Source organism: Bemisia tabaci, chromosome 4 (genome assembly GCF_918797505.1).
Source record: "Bemisia tabaci chromosome 4, PGI_BMITA_v3".
Lineage (NCBI taxonomy): Eukaryota > Metazoa > Arthropoda > Insecta > Hemiptera > Aleyrodidae > Bemisia > Bemisia tabaci.
Window position 1 is genome coordinate 21,921,226 of NC_092796.1, and position 19,106 is coordinate 21,940,331.

The following is a 19,106-nucleotide window of genomic DNA, read 5'->3' on the forward strand; positions in this document are numbered from 1 at the left end:
CCCGCGGCGGATGTGCGGATGTTGCATCACGCTTTGCCGAGGATTTGTCAGGTGATAACCTAGCGCCATCCTCAGCCCCGCGCCGCGGCTCCAGGAAGCCCGCTATCTCCGCCAGTCGGACTGGGAGAGGTTGGCGACGCCAGCCGCCTCCCCGGGGTCACAGATGAGCTCCCGACTCAAATTTTAGAATTAAAGGTGCTATTCGGTATCCCTAAGCATGGGAACCAACCCATCTTGGGTCCCCCTCCGACGTACAGTCAGAAAAAGTAACCGACATTTTGTTTTAACCATGGGGCTACGCCCCCTGACCGCTACGCGGACCTCTTGTGGGTTAATCTAGCATAAAGTGCCTCTTTCGGAACTTCATTATATTCTTTTATGGCAATGGTATAATGACGCAACTTTTCTCCTTGAATTTAAGAGAATTTTAGTTTACACGGAAATAAAAGTATCGCGATCCCAACCATACTCTTAGCTGATTTTGGCGTCAGATAGTAGAGTAATTGCACAAGCCAGAGGTGTGGTTAAGTTAGCTGAAAGTGTGGTTGGATCAACCGTACCTCTATCTGGTGCCCTCACAGTCAGCATTAAGTGTGGTTGGATTTACCGCTGGCTGATGACTTTACACTTCTGGCTAGTGTAGCTACTCTTATGGCTGACGCCAAAATCAGCTGGATGTATAGTTGAGACTGTGATATTTTTTTTCAGTGTACGTAGTTAGGGATCACTTCGGTAAAAACTTACTGAATTTGTCGCAAGAATTCTGGGGTCGTAAGTAAGGGGTGCGAAATGGGTAACTTGTTCCATGGATTGTCCATAATCTTTTGACTGATAGCATTTTAAGCGGACACGAAAAAGAGCAATAGGTACATAACTTTTTTGCTATCCTTAATACTATTAAGTTTCCTGAGCATTTCTGTTTCAGCCTCCGATTGTAAAGGTCCCAGTATCGTGACCTCCGTGAGGTGGGGGGGGGGTGGGCGGTTATATGACTTTTTTTTTTAAGTTTATTTATTTACTAGCCGTTCTGGGCGCGCTTCGCGCGCCCGTCACGTCTAGCCGGGGGGCTGCGCCCCCTGGACCCCCGGTCACTCGCTACGCGAGTGACATTCGGCTCGCTTCGCGAGCCGATTTTGTAGTGGTTGCGAATTTTTTATCACTTTATTAAGAAGATTTCATAAAAAACATTATTAAATTTTCACTCCACAATTAACTTGTAGAATAATAATGACGGGGCAAGAGATAGACTGTATCTTGAAATGGACGGTTCCCACTTAGCAGAAACAGCCAACACCACGAGTAAGTGAGGAACCATCTTTAGCCACTTTTTTTTTTACTTTTCTGAAAAATATTACTGAAATTTTAGTTGCGCTTCCTTAAATGATAAGTATTAATATAAATTTCCCTTTTTTACAGTGTTGTTAAAATAATAAAAAGTTACCCAGCGGGAAATTTCATTTATATTCCCGGTGGGCCTGCTACTCAAAATTTGATTTGCCGTTATTCAATTGAGCTGGGCCTAAGAAATCCCACAAAACCCATTAAATTTACATTGACAGGTCGAAAGTTCGTCTTATGACGCACAATGTTAAACAGCGAATTTATTGTGTCGCCAGACGACACGTCCTGCAATACGTCATCATTGAAGCTGGATTCATGCTTATTTTATCAAAAATATCCTCAGAGAACAAAGGATAGGAAAAGAAATATTAGAACAGAAAGGAAAAGAAAAGACAGAAAAACGCAGAAGAGATTCAAGAAAAGCACAGTATAACAGAGAAAAATATATAGAAAAATAACAAAGAAAATGACTCCACTAGGGTAATCTGAGCTCAGCTGCGTGTGAGCATGAGCAAGATAAAAAAACACCGAGGAGATTTAAGAAAAACACAGCAGAGAACCAAGGAAAACACAGTAAAGCAGAGAAAAAGTACAGTCAAATAAATAAAGAAAATTACTATCGAAGAAATTCTAATCATTCGGAAAATAATTTGCTGGCGTAATCTATGCGTTGCGTGGGAGCATGAGCGAGATTTGTCATCAACTGACCGCTGGCCGCTAGGTATGTACCCTGGTACCTGGGTGGGCGAGCGACAATGCGTAAGCGGTGGCATGGTTCGATTGACAGAGGAAAGGGGAACGGTCAGACATAGGGGAAAGGTTCAGGCTGAACCGTTCAGCACAGCGCAGCGTCAGTCACCGGGTGGGGAAGAGAGGCGGGGAGGGGACACTTCCCCTCGAGTGAAATAGAAAAAGGCAGAATCCTTCGAAGTTTATATTAATGATGATGATTAATGATTTCTCCATTGAGCTCCCATACCATCGTCAACCAGTTAAAGTTACGCTACTTTTGAGTGCTGAGTTTTGACCGACATAGGTCCAATTTTCGGCAACTGTGCTTAGGGTGCGGTTTCTCATCCTCATGACGTTCTTACGCTGACGCAGCGTGTACTTTGCATACGTTAATCCCAACTGATTCACCCGGCACAACGTCATCGATAGCATCGTGCAGAGCTAACAATGAGTATCGCTTTATTACTCCACGCACCAACCAGAATGTTTGGTCTCTGACGAAACAATTTGTCCGAACTTGGTTTAATGATATCTTAAGTATTCATAGAGCGTGGATAATTTATATGACTCCGCCCCTCTTCCGCTCCGCGAATCAGCTCCGGAAGAGGCAATGTCGTCACTAAAATAGCAGAATCATAAAGAACAAAATCAATCAAAAGAAGGACCTGCTTTCATTGAAAGATTCGAAAAAACAAGTGGATATTTCGTCGCTCAGCTGACAAAAAGGCGTAACTACAATTTGAGATAAGCCATGGAAATCATTGAGTTATATGGACGACAGGATTCGTCGCGGAGTGCGGTTACGCCTTTATGTCAGGAGGGCGACGATTTGCTAAGATTGAGCTCTCTCTCCATTGTGGAGGTACGAAATTTAACACATCTCCTACTACTCAGTGCAAAATAGACTAATTTTGCTTCATTTCTGAATCCAGGCACTGAAACAGTGACCAACCGTGATATCCATTCGTGATTGTTGATAGACGATGCGCCAATCTCTGGAGGGCGCAGAATCTCAGTCAATAATCGCGAAAATATTTAGATAATTGAAGTTGGTCACTTTTGACCATAAACTGAATAAAATTTTAAAATTTTACTCATAAATTAATGAAATTTTGATAGACGAATACAATTTTAAAATTGTATTCATTTTATCGATTGGCTTGTATAGACTGCGGAAAAGTTTTTTTTAACATTCTTGGCCTTTCACATTTATTCGCAAATCATTTAACTGTCTTCTGTCATTTGACTCAAAAACCCTAACCCAGAATCTCAAATGATAATATTTGTGAATTTCTTTTGATTTCAGGCTCAACAGCTTCAAGCAGTAATCCTCTCTTTTCGGGTGCAAGCAGTCCAGGGGAAACAGATCCTCACAGGAGTTTCTCCGTTCAGTCTCAGCTTCCCTTGAACCCTCATCTACCTCCACCCCCAACCTCGCGTCGGAACCCTGAGCCCTCAGACGCTCCCACTTATTCAGTACCTCTGACTTCTTCCAGCCCTGGACCTCCGCGATATCCACCCTCAAACCTCTACAATCCTGCCAGTGAGTAACTATACTAATCAATTTTATTTATTCTTTTCTTTCTGTTTTTAAATTTCATCCAAATTTACCACCAGACCCGACTTTACAATGGACCACTGGACAAGGTACGAATTTCAGCATTCTGATACGAGGGCTGTCCCAAAAGAAACCGGACTTTTGTCACAGAAGGCGAACCGAGCGTCGTAATGAAGTTTTCTTGGGCTTGTTTGAAAGCTGATAAGCTACTGGAGATGCTGCTTTTTACAGAATGCAAAAATTCGTCTTGGTAAGGAAACTACACGCTTTGGAATAAAGGAGAGTCAAACTCGAGTTGCGATTTTTGTCTTTATTTCAAGAAAAATTTCGATACAACTTAAAAAAACCCAGGTTTTAAGTTAAAAACTTCGTTGCTCTCTCTTATTCAAATGCTTAAAAATAAGAAAATTAACATTTTCAGCAGCTTACCAAGTCATCACCTATTCCCTTCAAAATACTCGCCAGCTTTGTCGATGCATTTTTGCCACCGTTTCTTCAATTGGAAGAGAGACTGTTGGAAATCCTCGGGTTTGAATGATCGCAATTCCTTCAAGGTGTTCTTTTGAATTTCCGGAATGGTTTGAAAACGTCGACCTTTCAAGGTAGATTTAAGTCGTGGAAATATGAAAAAATCACACGTAGCCAATTCCTGGTTACTGCATCACGATAATGCACCTGCCCAAGCATCCCTCCAAATTCGCGAATTTTGTGCAAAGAATGCCATGAGTGTCCTCCCTCATCCCCCTTATTCACCTGACCTGGCTCCGTGTGATTTTTTCTTATTTCCACGACTTAAATCTACCTTGAAAGGTCGACGTTTTCAAACCATTCCGGAAATTCAAGAGAACACCTTGAAGGAATTGCGATCATTCAAACCCGAGGATTTCCAACAGTCTTTCTTCCAATTGATGAAACGGTGGCAAAAATGCATCGACAAAGCTGGCGAGTATTTTGAAGGGGATATGTGATGACTTGGTAAGCTGCTTAAAATGTTAATTTCCTTATTTTTAAGCATTTGAATGAGAGAGCAACGAAGTTTTTAACTTAAAACCTGGTTTTTTTTTAAAGTTGTATCCAAATTTTTCTTGAAATAAAGACAAAAATCGCAACTCGAGTTTGACTTTCCTTTATTCCAAAGCGTGTAGTTTCCTTACCAAGACGAATTTTTGCATTCTGTAAAAAGCAGCATCTTCAGTAGCTTATCAGCTTTCAAACAAACCCAAGAAAACTTCATTACGACGCTCGGTTCGCCCTCTATGACAAAAGTCCGGTTTCTTTTGGGACAGCCCTCGTATATGTTTCCTGACCAAAATTTTACGTGAAACACGATACGCACAACGAAAATTACCGAAATTAACTCCTTACGAAGATATTTAATGATTCTTGATGCGTGAATTGAAACCACCCGCTCATGAAAACTTAATGCTCTACGTGATTCACATCGCGCGCTAAACGTTATCACAAACGTCTCAGCGATATAAAAATCTGGCAACCTCAATCTTGAAGCTTTGGCTCAGCTGTAGCAAATTGCTTAAAGTTTGATCAACACATGGTGGGAAATGAACATGACTCGATTGAGAAGCTTGTTGAAACCGTGGTAGTGCGCGATTTGACTCACGTAGAGCTTTGTGTTTCTTGTGAGCGGCCAGTTCAAATTCCTCGTAACTGATGTGAAATAAAAACGTTAATATGTTCGCTAAGAGTTGGTTTCAGTAACTTTTGTTGCGCGAATCGTGTTCTATGTGAAATTTTGGTTTAGAAACATGTATTAGAATGCTAAAATTCGTACCCTGTCTAGTGGTCCATTCTCCCAGCAAGAAGTAGCAGCAATTTGCGCCCCTAATTTTCGAGAGTGACGTGATCTTTTTTTCGCTTCATTCCTATTTTCAAGTATGTAAGTATGTAAGATGGAAAAGCAAAACTTTACAAGTCATTCATCTCAAAATCCACCCTCTCGTTCCCGTAATTTGACAACCCCTTTTGTTGCGGGGGTTAGCGACGCCCCACAATGGATCGAGTCAATTAGTAGGTTGGACACAAAATTGACTAAAACTGCAAATTTTGATGTTTATTTCTTCGTACTTTAAATTTCAAGGGGGCTTCTAGAAGAATTTTTCCCGAGGAAACCAATGGAACCACTTTTAGACCTACTTTTATGAGTGTTTAAAGTTTCCAAATTTTGTCCGACTTCTCCTATTGACTCGATCCACTGTGGCGCCTCTAGCTCCTCTAAATCTGGCCCTGATCACTATATTGGAGATCGAGAAATCAGCACCACAACATGTGACAGTTACTCTGGTCACACGTTCGTCACATCTAAATTAGAAAGCTCTATGTTCTTAATTTAATTGCTTGACCTCTTTTTTTGGAACCTAGGTTTCACAGGTCTTTCTCAAGGGCCAACCGTCTTCCAGTCGGCGTCCAGTGCAGACGACGACCTGAGCGGGTACTTCAACAACCTGAAACTGGCCTCCAACCTGACGGCTTCCAAGTCAGTACCATCTGCCGTCTCGAATGCTCAATCGTTTGCCCCTCACCCAACTTCAGCGCTCCCGACTAGTGCCTCCTTCCCCGCCGCCCCACCCACAGCGCCACCCCCAAGGGGTCCAGCTTCTGGTGCGTATTAAACTTAATTTTTTCATTCTTTATCCATTGGAAATACCCAGCGAAACACATTGTGCCCGACAGTGAATTTTGAAAAGATTGGCTGTGCAGGGGTCAAAAGAGAGTAAGCCAGGAAGCTACTTGCACGTCACTCTGATTGGCATCGATAGAAGCATCTACACGGCTTTTGTTGAGTTTCTCGAAAGCATCGATGCTTTTTCCAGCCCTTTGATCGGCCAGCAGTGCAATTTGTAGTCCATAATGACCCTATTTGCAGCGTGTAAACTCGGCAACAGACGCTCTCGTTACGATCAAGCGTCATTTTGAATTCCGCGCGCTTTCAATATGACTTCCCTCTCGCTGCGCGCCGGCTGTGCGCAGTAGATATGGCGCGAAAGGAAACGTTAGCTGCGTCGTTTCCGTTTCCGCCCTAGGGATGGTCGAATATTTAGATATTCGAATTATCGGCACCGAGATAATCGCATCACATTCGAATATTCGCTTCCGAAGTATTCGAAACCGCAAATTCGAATATTCGAATAATCGCATTCCAAAGTGTCAAAAGTGTCATTTTATCTCTCACGGTTCATAAAAAATCAAAAATCGAGGCAATAATCGGAAATATTCGAATATTCGCTTCCGAACTATTCGCAATCGCAAAATTCGAACTCTCAAATAATCGCATTCGAAAAGTTTCGAATATTCGAATACTCGCATTCGAATTCGATATTCGTCCATCCCTACCCCAGACGGTCCCGAACTCCGAACTGTTTACTTTGAAAACTGAAGTTTAATTCCGAATTCTACGAGTTTCTAGATTCGAGATTAGTTCCTTCGCATAATTTCTGGTTCTAGAACCGAGATGTTTCCTTTGCATAATTTCTGGTTCTAATCACACTCGCACGGTAAAAATTGTGCGTGAAAATTGAAATTTGCACTAAAGGAGCAGGATTTCTAGTTTTTTTGGGGCACCTTAGGCTCTTGATTCTCAATGCTTAGAGAGGCTCTTCTCCCATACAAAAGCGCTGAATGTGCTTACAGATCAACCTTTTTGTAAAAAACAGACCTATAACCTAGAACTGTTCAAAATTGAATTCATTGTTCAGAAAAATTAATTTTTTTCATGCTCTGTATTTTTTTTTTTTTTTTTTTTTTTTTTTTTCTTCCATGCTGTGCTGCATGAAGATGTAAATATTATGGTCCCATCGTTAGTTTATCATAGTGATAGGAAATAATAATAATACCTAATCTAATTCAGACAATATCGTAACAACCTGAGTAACTCTGTAATTATTTTTGTCTCTCAGGCAACAACTATCGATTGGGAAATCTCCATCGAACCGCTTATGCTCAAGTACCTGGACTAGCAACAGTGGCAAATCCACACATAACAGCACCCTTGCAAAATCCGATACCACAACAGCCAATGCCTGTCGCACAAACTCCTGTCATGATGGACACGTCACAGTACTCTGTACCTCCACACTCCACACCATCTCCGCCTGCCTCAACATCAATCATGTCGCCCGATGCTGTCGATGGTGGAGTGGCATCGACACTGAGCTCAGGATTTGACTCCAGTTATGCCAGTGGTTTCAATTCATCTGTAAGAACCTATCTTTGTCTAAAGTTTTTTTTTATAATTAGAAGAGCTTTGGAAGAATGAGAAGAGACATTTTTTTAGGCAATTACTCAGAAAGGAGAATCAAGAAGAATAAAAAGAAAGCATTCTTCCCTAATCAGGTACACAGCAGGGATTGTCAACTGCCTCGTTTTCTCGGATGCTATCTTGCTTTTTAAATTAAATATGATTGTCAAAAATAGAAATAACTCTGAAGGAAAGATGATTTTTTTAGAAAGAAGGAAAGAATAAATTAGTTACTCTTTAAAATATGGAATGTTTAAGAATAGAACTTTTGCTGATTCATAAACCAGCATCATAAAGTTTCAAAACATTTTTTTACATCTTTAAATTTTAGAATGTGTCCCTCTGCAACTTGTTTATTTTTTGGTCTCACCATTCTTTAATTTTTTGTATTTTTATTTTTAACAGAGTAACAATCCCACTTACAGACCTGTTTATCATCACTGGTTCTTTAAAAGAGAAATCGAAGGGAAGGTTGTATGGTATCCACTCAGCATGGCTGATTCAACAGCTCTGGAAGCAGCATTATGCTCTTGTAAGTCAATATTACCCATTAAATGTCTCAATCCATTAATTAAATTAATGGAAGATATGATGTTGGAAAAGTTTCACTCTAGTATTGAGTATAATTTAAAGTAATAATGTTTGCAATTCATTTAATCCTAATCAATATTACTACACGGCATTTACATTTTCCTCAAATTTCCCAATACTAGAAACATTCTTTGTAAAATTTAGTGAGTAATGCATATACTAGTTCAAAGAAAGGTTTATGCTACCTAAATTTGGAGCATGAGATAGAACATTTTTCATTTGCTACATCCTTCTAACATCATTAGCAACGTCAGCCCATGACTCCAACCATCATGGATATCACGTAAAGAAAGTAATGAAACAACTGCCATATGGCTCCTGCTTATGACAAATTTTTCATTTTTGAAATTTCCCACCATTATTGCACATGTATTTACATAAATAATCTGCAAGAACAGACAAGATAAGGAAACAAAAAGAAAATAGTGAGAATTGGATCATTAGAGCAACGCATAATCAATCTCAATCCATCTAACTAGCCTGAGGAATTGAAATTTTAAAAAGTAAACAGGCATGGGAGAGACAAACCACGTTGTTGATTCTCTATGAAACATCATGAAATTAGTCTGTTGAAACACTATTTTTCTATTTGAAATGGAGCCCAATTTTCCGTGACTTTAAAAGTTGGTTCTGTTGAACTTTGTATGAAATTAAAAACAAATGTTTGTTTCCTCATTTTGTAAGCATTTTTGAAACTGAATTTAAAAAAATAATAATAAAATTGAACATTACGTGCGTAAAAACTTAACGATTTTAAGTATAAATTCCTGTGTTTCCTAATAATTATCTCCATCTTTCTGTTCTCTCAAATTTTCAGCTGAACTGAATGTCGATACCAAAGTCCCAACCGATGGTGGTAGATATGATGTAGAAATACTGAGACGTCAAAGGGTAGCTGTGTTTTGGAAGGAAGAACCAACCGAGGTCCGCCGATGCTCATGGTTTTCGAAAGGCCCGACTGAGTCCAGACAAATGCCTTACGAAGAAAATATAGCCACTTTATTGGAGGTAACAGTCTATCTGATTTCCTTATCCTGAGATGAACATTTTAACTTAGTCCTTTGTGGTTAAATCTAAAAAAATGTACGAATCCTATTGAAGCTGAAGAGTCAGTCTAAAGGGCAAAGAAAAAAAATTTAATCTCAAAATAAAATTCAAAGTGGTTGAGTGTCAACAGTTGGCAGTGGTGGAACTGTGTTCTAACTGCAATATAGCATTAATACTTTATCATTGTAATGATTCATGTGATACAAGAGGACATGAATCTATTGTAACATGAGAAAAGAGAGGGAAGAAATAAATAGAGTCCTTCTCAGTTTTATCATTGCCACAGCATTCTCTTCAGCTTTTTAGCTTCACAATTCGTCGGTTCTCTGATGTAAGGGCGTATCTAGATTTCCACATGAGCCCCGTAAAGCATAGAGTTATACGGAGAACAGGGCTCACGTGGAAATTGAGATACGCCTTTACGTCAGAGAACCGACGAATTGACCCAAAGAAATAGCATTCCCTGGGCATTTGTCACCACTAAAGTGTAGGACAATAATTCTGACCAAGATATGCTCTTCTTGAGTTGCATTGTGCCCATCATGTGGTAGCTTTTGTGTACAAGCAGAGTAGTTACTTATCTGAGGAAGTTCTACGAACCGAGCCCTAGTTTTAAAAAGTGCATAATAGGGAAAAATATGCAAGTATACGTTTTTTTCTCTCTAATCCCTGTTTTGTTTCTGAACAGGAAGAATATAAACAGGCTGTACTCACAAATTCTTGGAGCCGAAGAATTACACTTCCCAATGAGGATGAAATTGTTATTCATAGCCCAACAGCCATTGTACATCACTCGAAGAACATTAGCTTTTCAAACTTGGCAACATGGGACTCCAACACAGTAAGTACTTTTGGTTTAATTTTTCAATTTCTTTTAAATGTATTTCTTTTTATAACGTTTGGATTACATTTCCCAGAAAATAACGGTTTAATCCACAGGATAATTCAAAACTCACAACAAAACTGTACTTCTTATCTTGAGTGTTCTTTAATTTGGAGATAAAAGTACCTAGGTTAAAGAATTGTGATGTGCAAGATCAGAACGGCAACAAAAAAAATAAATCTTATTCTTTCCATACCAATGGAGTGATCATGTTCTTTGACAAATTAATTTCAAAATATTCCCTTCAAATTTTCAACATTTCCTTTCAGTCAGATTTTTTGTATTTTATCTTCTTTAAATTTTTAAAAATGGTATTCATAGAAACTATTAGTGTCTAGTTTGTTCTTTTCTTTTTTCTCCACACACTGACACTTTTTAACACTTCAACTGGTTTTTCCCTCTGTAATTTCAGCCTGTTCAACTACAACCTAAAATTGTAAAAAGAGGTTTAGATGAATTCAACATAGCCGAAGGCGAACCAGAAAAAGTAGACCATTTGTTGTTCCTTGTGCACGGCATTGGTTCATTTTGTGATCTCAAGTTTAGGCCAGTTATCGAAGTCGGTAAGCATCTCACAATCAGATGATTCAAGTTATAATCAAATTAGAATTTTAATAATGATCCATTTCAATGGATTTTAGAAAAAAGAAACACTTATTTATTAAACGCTTTTTGTAGTCTACCTCTAAAGTTCTTCTTCATAGCCTACATATTTTTTAAAAGAAATTATTTTTTCTTTATGTTTCTTGTGTTAGTTTATCTACAGTGTAAGAAATTATACCATTCTGATGTGACTAACGTGAAAACCCACTCATGTCAATTTTGAAAACTAATCATGAAACTAAATTGCATAATGATATGAATAATAAGCACTTACCCTGGTATAATTTGTGTACAAGAACTTTACATTACCTGTTATAAACAAATGTATTTAATTTTTTTATTCCAGTGGACGATTTTCGAAACATATCTCTTCAACTAACACAATCGCATTTCCGTGGTGCAATCGAACAAGGCATCGTAAATCGAATTGAAGTTCTGCCTGTGTCTTGGCATGATGTGCTCCACTCGCAAGAAACAGGCATTGATAGAAAACTCCAGTCCATCACTTTGCAGTCCATACCCAAACTTCGCCACTTCACCAACGACACTCTCCTTGATATTCTTTTCTACACAAGCCCAATCTACTGCGAAACAATAGTTCAAGCTGTCGGCAACGAACTCAACCGGTTAGCTCCACAAAATCTTTAATTTCTATAATTTAATCTTCCAGAACAGCTAAGCTCAATGTTTCAGCTGTTTTATTTTGAATTTTCAGGTTCCAAATTTTTAAAATTTTCAACTTCACATCTTAGGGTGATTTCCTCTTCTTTTTACATTTTAATTTTAATGTACTCCTGGGAAATTTTTGTACTTAAAATCTAGAAATTCCTGCACATGGATTTCAAAATGTATGGAAATCATCTGTGAAAATTTTACAAGTAGAAAGTTTGAAGTCTGTTTTGAAACCTCACTTGTTATGTTGGATTTCATGAATTACCTATTGCAGTCCGTACATCCTTCAATGAAGAGGATTTGAATTCAATTCAGTTGTACTTTATTTCAATTTGAAAGATAATGTAAACTTAAATAGTCCGCATTGTTTAACAACAAACAAATTTTGATCCAACTTGTTTTGACAGAGTGTTTAGGGGTGTTCAAACGAATTCTTGCCGAAACACTTTCGATATCGTCTCTTATTGAAACTGGCGCAGTACCGACAGTGGCGATGATATCGACAACAGCCGGCCTTATCAGATTTTTGAGAGCTCGCACTCAGTGCATTGTTGCCCCGTGTGTCGGTTTATCAGATTGCCTGGCGCGGCAGCGCATAAAATAGATGTACAAATGGCAACAGCTTATTTTCGTCAACTCCGAAAACTCTGATCGCTATCGGCATGAGCGCTCTTATCGTAACTGTTTCTTAACGGAACTATTTCGGTAGCTTACCGACAACCGATAGAACAGCCCTAAGAGTGTTGGTGATTTTGCCAGTGTCTATTAAAGTTCAATGTAAAACTGAAATTCTCATCATAGAGGAAAATAATCTACCCTAACTCTTCTCCAAACTTCACCACTATTGTCAGTCACGATATTTTGACTCTCAGCTACTGAGGTATTTTTAATTTAAAACTTTCAATAGAATTTTTAATTATTATATGTCAATTTTTTCACAATGATTTTAGGTTGTACAGTCTCTACTGCTCGCGGAACCCTCATTTCAGGGGTGGTGTGTCAGTGGGTGGTCACAGTCTTGGATCCCTCATCTTGTTTGACATGCTCTGCAACCAGCTCTCTGTCGGTCACCCTCTCAGCTCAACAGAAACATCAGAAGAGCACAAGAACGGCCATGACAGTAGGAAAGTCGGCCTGGGTTGTTTGAACAGTAAAGATGCTGTACTCAGCAATGATGTAAGCTATGTGACCATCGGTCGTGCTGGAACAGGGCAGCCTTATATCAAATATCCACAATTGTCTTTCCAACCAGCTCACTTCTTTGGTTTTGGCGCGCCTATTGGGATGTTCATCACGATCCGAGGAATCGCATCGCTAGGTACGACTGGATGTTTCTTTGTAAATTAGTCTGTAACGAGTTTTTAGTATTAGTATCAGTATCTTGTTAAAAGAGAAAGTCCTCATACCACAAAGTAGAAGCTCATTTCAAGCTAAGCAGGAAATTTCAGGAAAGAGCTATGAGTTATTATGTTTTATATTAAATATGCTCTCTTTTGACGTTGTAAAAAAAATGAAAGAATAATGAAAAAACGTTTACTGTACTGAAAGAGTACAGATACACTGCGAAAGTACGGATTTCGAAAAACCATTACAAAAGTACGGAAAAGGCACAAATTCTCCGTTAACTGGTACGGAAATTCGAGATATTTGTGATATACTCTAAAAAGTAGCCTTTTGGGGCATACAATTTCCTAACATAATCCATTCATCGAGTTTCTGGTTTGATTCCTTGTTTTTTCGGTTGATTCCTTTGTCATTCCATCATTCCACTTTACCAATCCAAATACCGTCACAGATGTGTGCAAGGTAAAGAGGAAGTAAGGAAATGGCAAAAATTTTTAATGACAGGGTACCAGTAGACACCCAGATGTAGGAACACTTGTGCTCTGTACACTGTACAGTCCTTGTTTAAGATTCATGACAAATAATTCAATTGATCATGTCGATTGTCTGTTTCATTCACAGGTGCAGACTTTAAATTTCCAACGTGCCCATCTTTCTTCAATATTTTCCATCCATACGATCCAGTGGCTTACCGAATAGAACCTTTAATCATTCCCGAAATGGAAAAACGTCATCCAGTCCTCATTCCGCACCACAAAGGCCGGAAACGAATGCACTTACAACTGCGTGATACAATGGCTCACGTTGGTGCAGCGCTAAAATCTACTCTCATGGACTCTGTCCGACCTGTACTCAACACTGTGTACCAGTTAGCCGGCTACAGAGGACGGCCTGATGAAGCAGCAATTGAGGAGCAAATGACCAAGGTAACCTCCTATTCCTTTTGCCATTAAGAATTTTGCTGCTTGTGAAGAGGTTAATACAAGTGAAAAATGTTTGAATTGCCATGAACTAATGGGCTTTCAGAATTATGTGGTAATTTCAGGAGAGAAGCGGGAGAAAAGAATCATCTGAGTTTTTAAGAAAATTGTTTATCAGGGAGGGAAGGAGGGATTAAATCACACAAAAAAGCACTAAATAAAATAAAAAAAAATTAAAGAAAAGTGACCGTCGGTTTTTAATCAGAATTGAGGAAGATCAGTTTTGCGGGTTAGGATACATATTTCATCCAGTAATCCATAGAGAAGTCGAAATCTAGATAATTTACACACAAAGTCTGCACACAAAATATCACCTTTGCAAAAAGTTGTCAATGAAAGATTGTATTTTGGGGGTGTAAAAAAGATAAATTCTTGGCAGTCAGAAAAAAAATCCGAAATTTTGTCTGAATGCCGAAACAAGTAGCACAACAGTCTAAAGACTACGTTTACAAGAAGGTTGACTTTCATATTTTGACTCTCTGCTCGGTCATGATATCAGTTTACAAAGGAGTTGTTTTTGTATCAGGAGTTTTAATTACAATGGTTTTTTTTTTTTTTTTTTTTTTCGTAACAGGCCCTTCAAGAGGAATTGACTCAAGAGCAGGAACCCTCTTGTGCAATGCACTACGATGATGACCATTTGGATGAATCTGTGCGAGTAGGTCAACTGAATGGTGGCCGTCGCATCGACTATGTTCTGCAAGAAGCTCCTTTGGAGAGCTTTAATGAATACCTTTTTGCCCTGAGTAGTCATGTTTGCTATTGGGAATCAGAAGACACTATGCTCCTGGTTTTAAAGGAAATCTACTCACACATGGGCGTTTGCGTAGATAACCAAATCCCTCAGCAGATGCTACCATTTGACATTCCAATGTCGGAAGCCCAGTCTTATAGTGAGGGTGTGCCAAGGTATGTTTCCACCATGGGGCCAGTTAGTGAAAGTTAATGTGAAAAGAGATATATATTTATCAATCCCTGAAGAGGATGATACTAAAAATTGAGAAGTTTTCATTGCGGAGGAGTAGATAAGCTGTGCAACATTCTTAAGGTCATGCGTCTTTGTATTGAATTTGGTCAATTATTGAAACTCAATGAAATTACCTTCGTGCATAAGAAGTCTAAATGTAAACATTTTTATTTACAGAAAATGAATATAAGTACAAAATTGCTTCCTGGCTGTTCTCCATGAAAAACTCTCTGATTGGATGTATGTGATAGGAATATCCATCCATGAATTTTCAATATAGGGTGACTCAAAAATCCTGCACCACTAGTGGTGGGCATCACCCCTGTAACTTTTGAACTATTTGAGATAGCAACTTGAAATTTCGTAAGTGCTCCAGGTCAAATGAAACGACTTTTGGGAGCCTCCTAAAATTTTAAAAGTACCATCCTAAAAAGGGGCAAGAGGTTATAGAGGTGTTACGGGACTTGTGTTGCACCCTATACACCTAACTCAAACAATTTTAGTAGTATTTTAGGAAGAACAATCAAGACACCTGAGGTTGCCCTCATTGCATCTCAACTACCTACTGTAATTAAAATTCAAATTGTAATTTTTTACTTAAGTATGCGAAGACACTGTGTCTCTGTAATTTTGCGTGTGATTAATACATTTTCACAAAGTTATTTCCTTTTTTATTTATCATTAAAAAGTATAAAACTACCATATTTACCAGGCATTTTAATTTCATCAACTCTGTAACAAGAATGGGTCAGGCACAATTACACAAATCGGAATCATTCAATCCCTGCCTGGAAAAGTTGCAATTTTTTTCTTTCTTTTTTATGATATGCATGTTTTTTGTTTTTTTTTTTATTTTACAGCAGTCTAATCTATGTATGTTTTAAGTTTAAAGTATGAAAATTACTCTGAAAGGTTTCTTTGTTTCCATAGTTTTTTATGTTGTTTATCGTGATCTTTAAATCATCGGAGCCTCTTGTCATACAAACTGGTTACCTGCCACATTAATTTAAAAAATTCTGTGTTTTCAAACCTGTCAACAAAGTAGATTATACATCTCTACAGTTAACTCTCTTGAAGGTTTGAATTTTTAATGGAAAAATCAATAATCAAAAGTTACTGCTCAACTGATTGTGTAAACCAAAGTTTTCTGACGAAGACTTTATCCAAACCTCAAAATTTTGATTATGAAACTGTATTTTAAATTTGAAAAAGATCAGTCATTGTGAGAACTTTTAGAGACTCAAGTCATGAATTGCTTCTTTGCAAATGATTTCTTTCAAACCCATGGTTGGCCTAAAAAGTGAGGAATAGACAAGAGGTTTCAATCGTGCCTATGATATTAACTTTATTTTTTTATGCAATAAGTCCAGTCATTTGCTGATTTTTTAAAACTATTTATCTATCCATTTTAAGACTTTTTTATGCAGGTATCAATTTTATATTATGTAAGAAAGTCAAGATTTTTATTCTTGTATTGTAAATCATGAATTAATGATGCTGTTTTTCTATCAATTATTTTTTATAAATGTTAATGTTGATATTGTTTTAATTTATAATGAGAAGGGCTGTTTTAAAGGTACAAATAAAATCTTCAAGTAATTTGTTTCTTAATACCTTCATTCATTTGAAAACTTGAGAGTGTTATGCTGCTCAATGTGGAGTTGGCATTTTTATATTTTTGTTAACGCATGGGAGATGCAAAAGCTACCTCTTTAAACAGCCCTTTTATCTCATATAACTGCACTGTTAGTCAAGTCGTTTTTTGTTTATTTTATGTTGATAATTTTTAGATTTTAAAAGTTGCGTTTTGTGATTGACTCACCTTTTTCTCTACAGCGGAAAGTCAAGTTCTGTGGCGCTCATACAACCCGTTACAAAGATTAAAGCAACACATTGCTTATTGCAATAAATTTTAATTTGCATATTCATTCACTGTGCTCAATGCTATGGACAAAAATACACACACAGAGAGCTTTCTCTTCTCATTTTTAGCACATGATGACAACAGCGCCAGGCATTTGAGCTCCATTAATGGAGGATATTAAAGCTTTTTGCTCTCCTAACAAAATCTTGTTCTCTAATTCCTAGTCTTCAGGGCAGCACATTAGTTTTGTTTATTTTCTGCTCAGTACTAGCCCATTCATCTTTCCTCAATATAAGGAGTATGCACAGTACTTTTTGTCTTTTTTTGTGATTCGCTCTATTTCGAGGAAATTTTCAATAATTTTAGGAAGTTTAACTGCTGTCTGATTCTGCCAGTCCTGAGTACTACCATACACGAATTCATGGCCTGTGATCAGTGTAGCATCAAGCGAACATACATTTTTTTCCTCCACATTTTTCAATGTTACCTCTATGATTTCATTTTCAATAATCATTTTCAATGATTTCATAATCAATGACAGTGCAGCTTCCAGTCAGTTTTTACTTGGCATCTTAGATCTTTAAAATTTGTTTTTGATTGTACAGACTATTTTTATAAAAGATTTTATGCATCCTTAAATTCGTTTTTTTTTATTTTAATTTGTTATTACTGTGAATAATTACATATAAAATTCAGTCATTTTGCAAAAGTGTACTTACTTATTTACCTCTGAATGTATCTTAAAATAAAATAAAATATAAATAAAGAGTAATAAAGTAAAACTAATAATTAATTATTAAATAACAATTAAAAGTATGCCTGATTCACTTGACTTGCCAAGAAATAATCTAATTTTGACAGATTTTATCAGAAAATAACCGAAAAAAGTGATGATTTTTGTCATAAAATAACGCATCCAATTTTCCATTTTTGCGTAATCTCTCTAGACGATCGAGGCTCTCTCAAAGAAAAGTTTTTCGCGAATAAAAGAGAAGGGGGGGGGCGTTGATTTTTTGACTTGTTGGATTTTCCGACCCAGATATAGGTAACCGTTTGCAAGGAAAAGAACGTCAGTCTACGAGGCAAAATATTTACCTAGAAGCTACCTATTTATTCCCATCGAAATCTCGGGTATTTAATCATGTTTTACGGCCTAGAAAGCTTTCGCCGTCATTTGCTCATTCGATCTGGCAACACTCACTACAAAATACTACGTAGAGTACTACATAGCGTACTACAACGAATTCTTGGTCTCTCATTGGCTTGTTCTGTTTTGAATGGTTCATTCATGGATTGCAAGGCGCCCGTTATGCGCAGCACGTGACCACGCACATGGTAAAATATGTAAACAAAGCAAACGCGGCGATTTTAAATAATTCTTTAAGTACATTTTTTATTTAACGTAGATTTCCTTATTGATTAAAATTGCCTAACTTGTTAATGCGGAGTGAAATATTCAGAAACGGTTTTTAAGATTGTTATATCTTCATTAAAATGTTAGCCAACATCTGAAGAACAGAATGTGTCGATGTGATAATGTTTACTTTTTTGAGGGTGAAGTGCAGACCAGCCAAAGATGTTGGTCATCAATCGAATGTAGTTTAATTTTTTCCCTCATGATCATGCCACAGCTGGCTGGAGTATTTCCGTCCAATGTACGCACGGGCATAGGAAATGTATCCAAATATATAAATCCATGAGCCCGTTCTTTATTTCAAAATTCCGCGGGGACCGTCGCACAATGGATCGAGTCAATAAGAGAAGTCAGACAAAATTTGGAAACTTTAAAAGCTTATAACTCCGTTTATTCAAAACTTTGAAGTTCTAAAAGTAGTTCCATTGGTGTTTTTCGTGAAATTTTCTTATAGTAAACACCTCTGAAAGTTTACATTGTGATGAAATAAACGTAAAAATTTTCAGTTTTAGTCAAAAATTTAATTTCCGACCTCTCTGATTGACTCGATCCACTGTGCGTCGGTGTTCCCGATCCCCCGGGGTCGGGAAAATCACGGGATTCACGAGTCGGGCGACCCTCGCTCCCTTTGAAAAACTGGGTTTCTCATTCTTCCCACTGAGAGATGCAAGGTTTTTCGTTTGTCCCTGGCGTATTTTTTCTGATCATCTGACTTGGCTGACCGGCGCGCGAGTTTGTCGTAATGAATATTTGCCGTGTAAGAAGATGCCTGATTTTTTTGGCGTTAAACTTGAACAGGTATGTAGAGTGCGCGTCGTTTGAATTTTGCAAATGGATCGGAGTCAAAATCGTGGTCGT

General features: G+C 37.9%; 1 protein-coding gene across 2 annotated transcripts in view; it reads left to right on the forward strand.

Moving 5' to 3' along the window:
* The window catches only part of PAPLA1 (Phosphatidic Acid Phospholipase A1), a 44,214-nt gene extending 26,671 nt beyond the window's left edge, over positions 1-17,543 (forward strand). For both annotated transcript variants that reach the window (XM_019051594.2, XM_072299512.1), the window contains exons 2-12: positions 3,380-3,616; positions 6,008-6,247; positions 7,543-7,841; positions 8,289-8,415; positions 9,292-9,482; positions 10,210-10,362; positions 10,817-10,967; positions 11,354-11,633; positions 12,630-12,997; positions 13,645-13,949; positions 14,578-17,543. In XM_019051594.2, the coding sequence (XP_018907139.2) occupies positions 3,380-3,616; positions 6,008-6,247; positions 7,543-7,841; positions 8,289-8,415; positions 9,292-9,482; positions 10,210-10,362; positions 10,817-10,967; positions 11,354-11,633; positions 12,630-12,997; positions 13,645-13,949; positions 14,578-14,949 (2,723 nt within the window). In that variant the 3' untranslated portion in view covers positions 14,950-17,543. The remainder of the gene's footprint in view (positions 1-3,379; positions 3,617-6,007; positions 6,248-7,542; positions 7,842-8,288; positions 8,416-9,291; positions 9,483-10,209; positions 10,363-10,816; positions 10,968-11,353; positions 11,634-12,629; positions 12,998-13,644; positions 13,950-14,577) is intronic.
* The last annotated feature ends 1,563 nt before the right edge of the window (positions 17,544-19,106 follow it).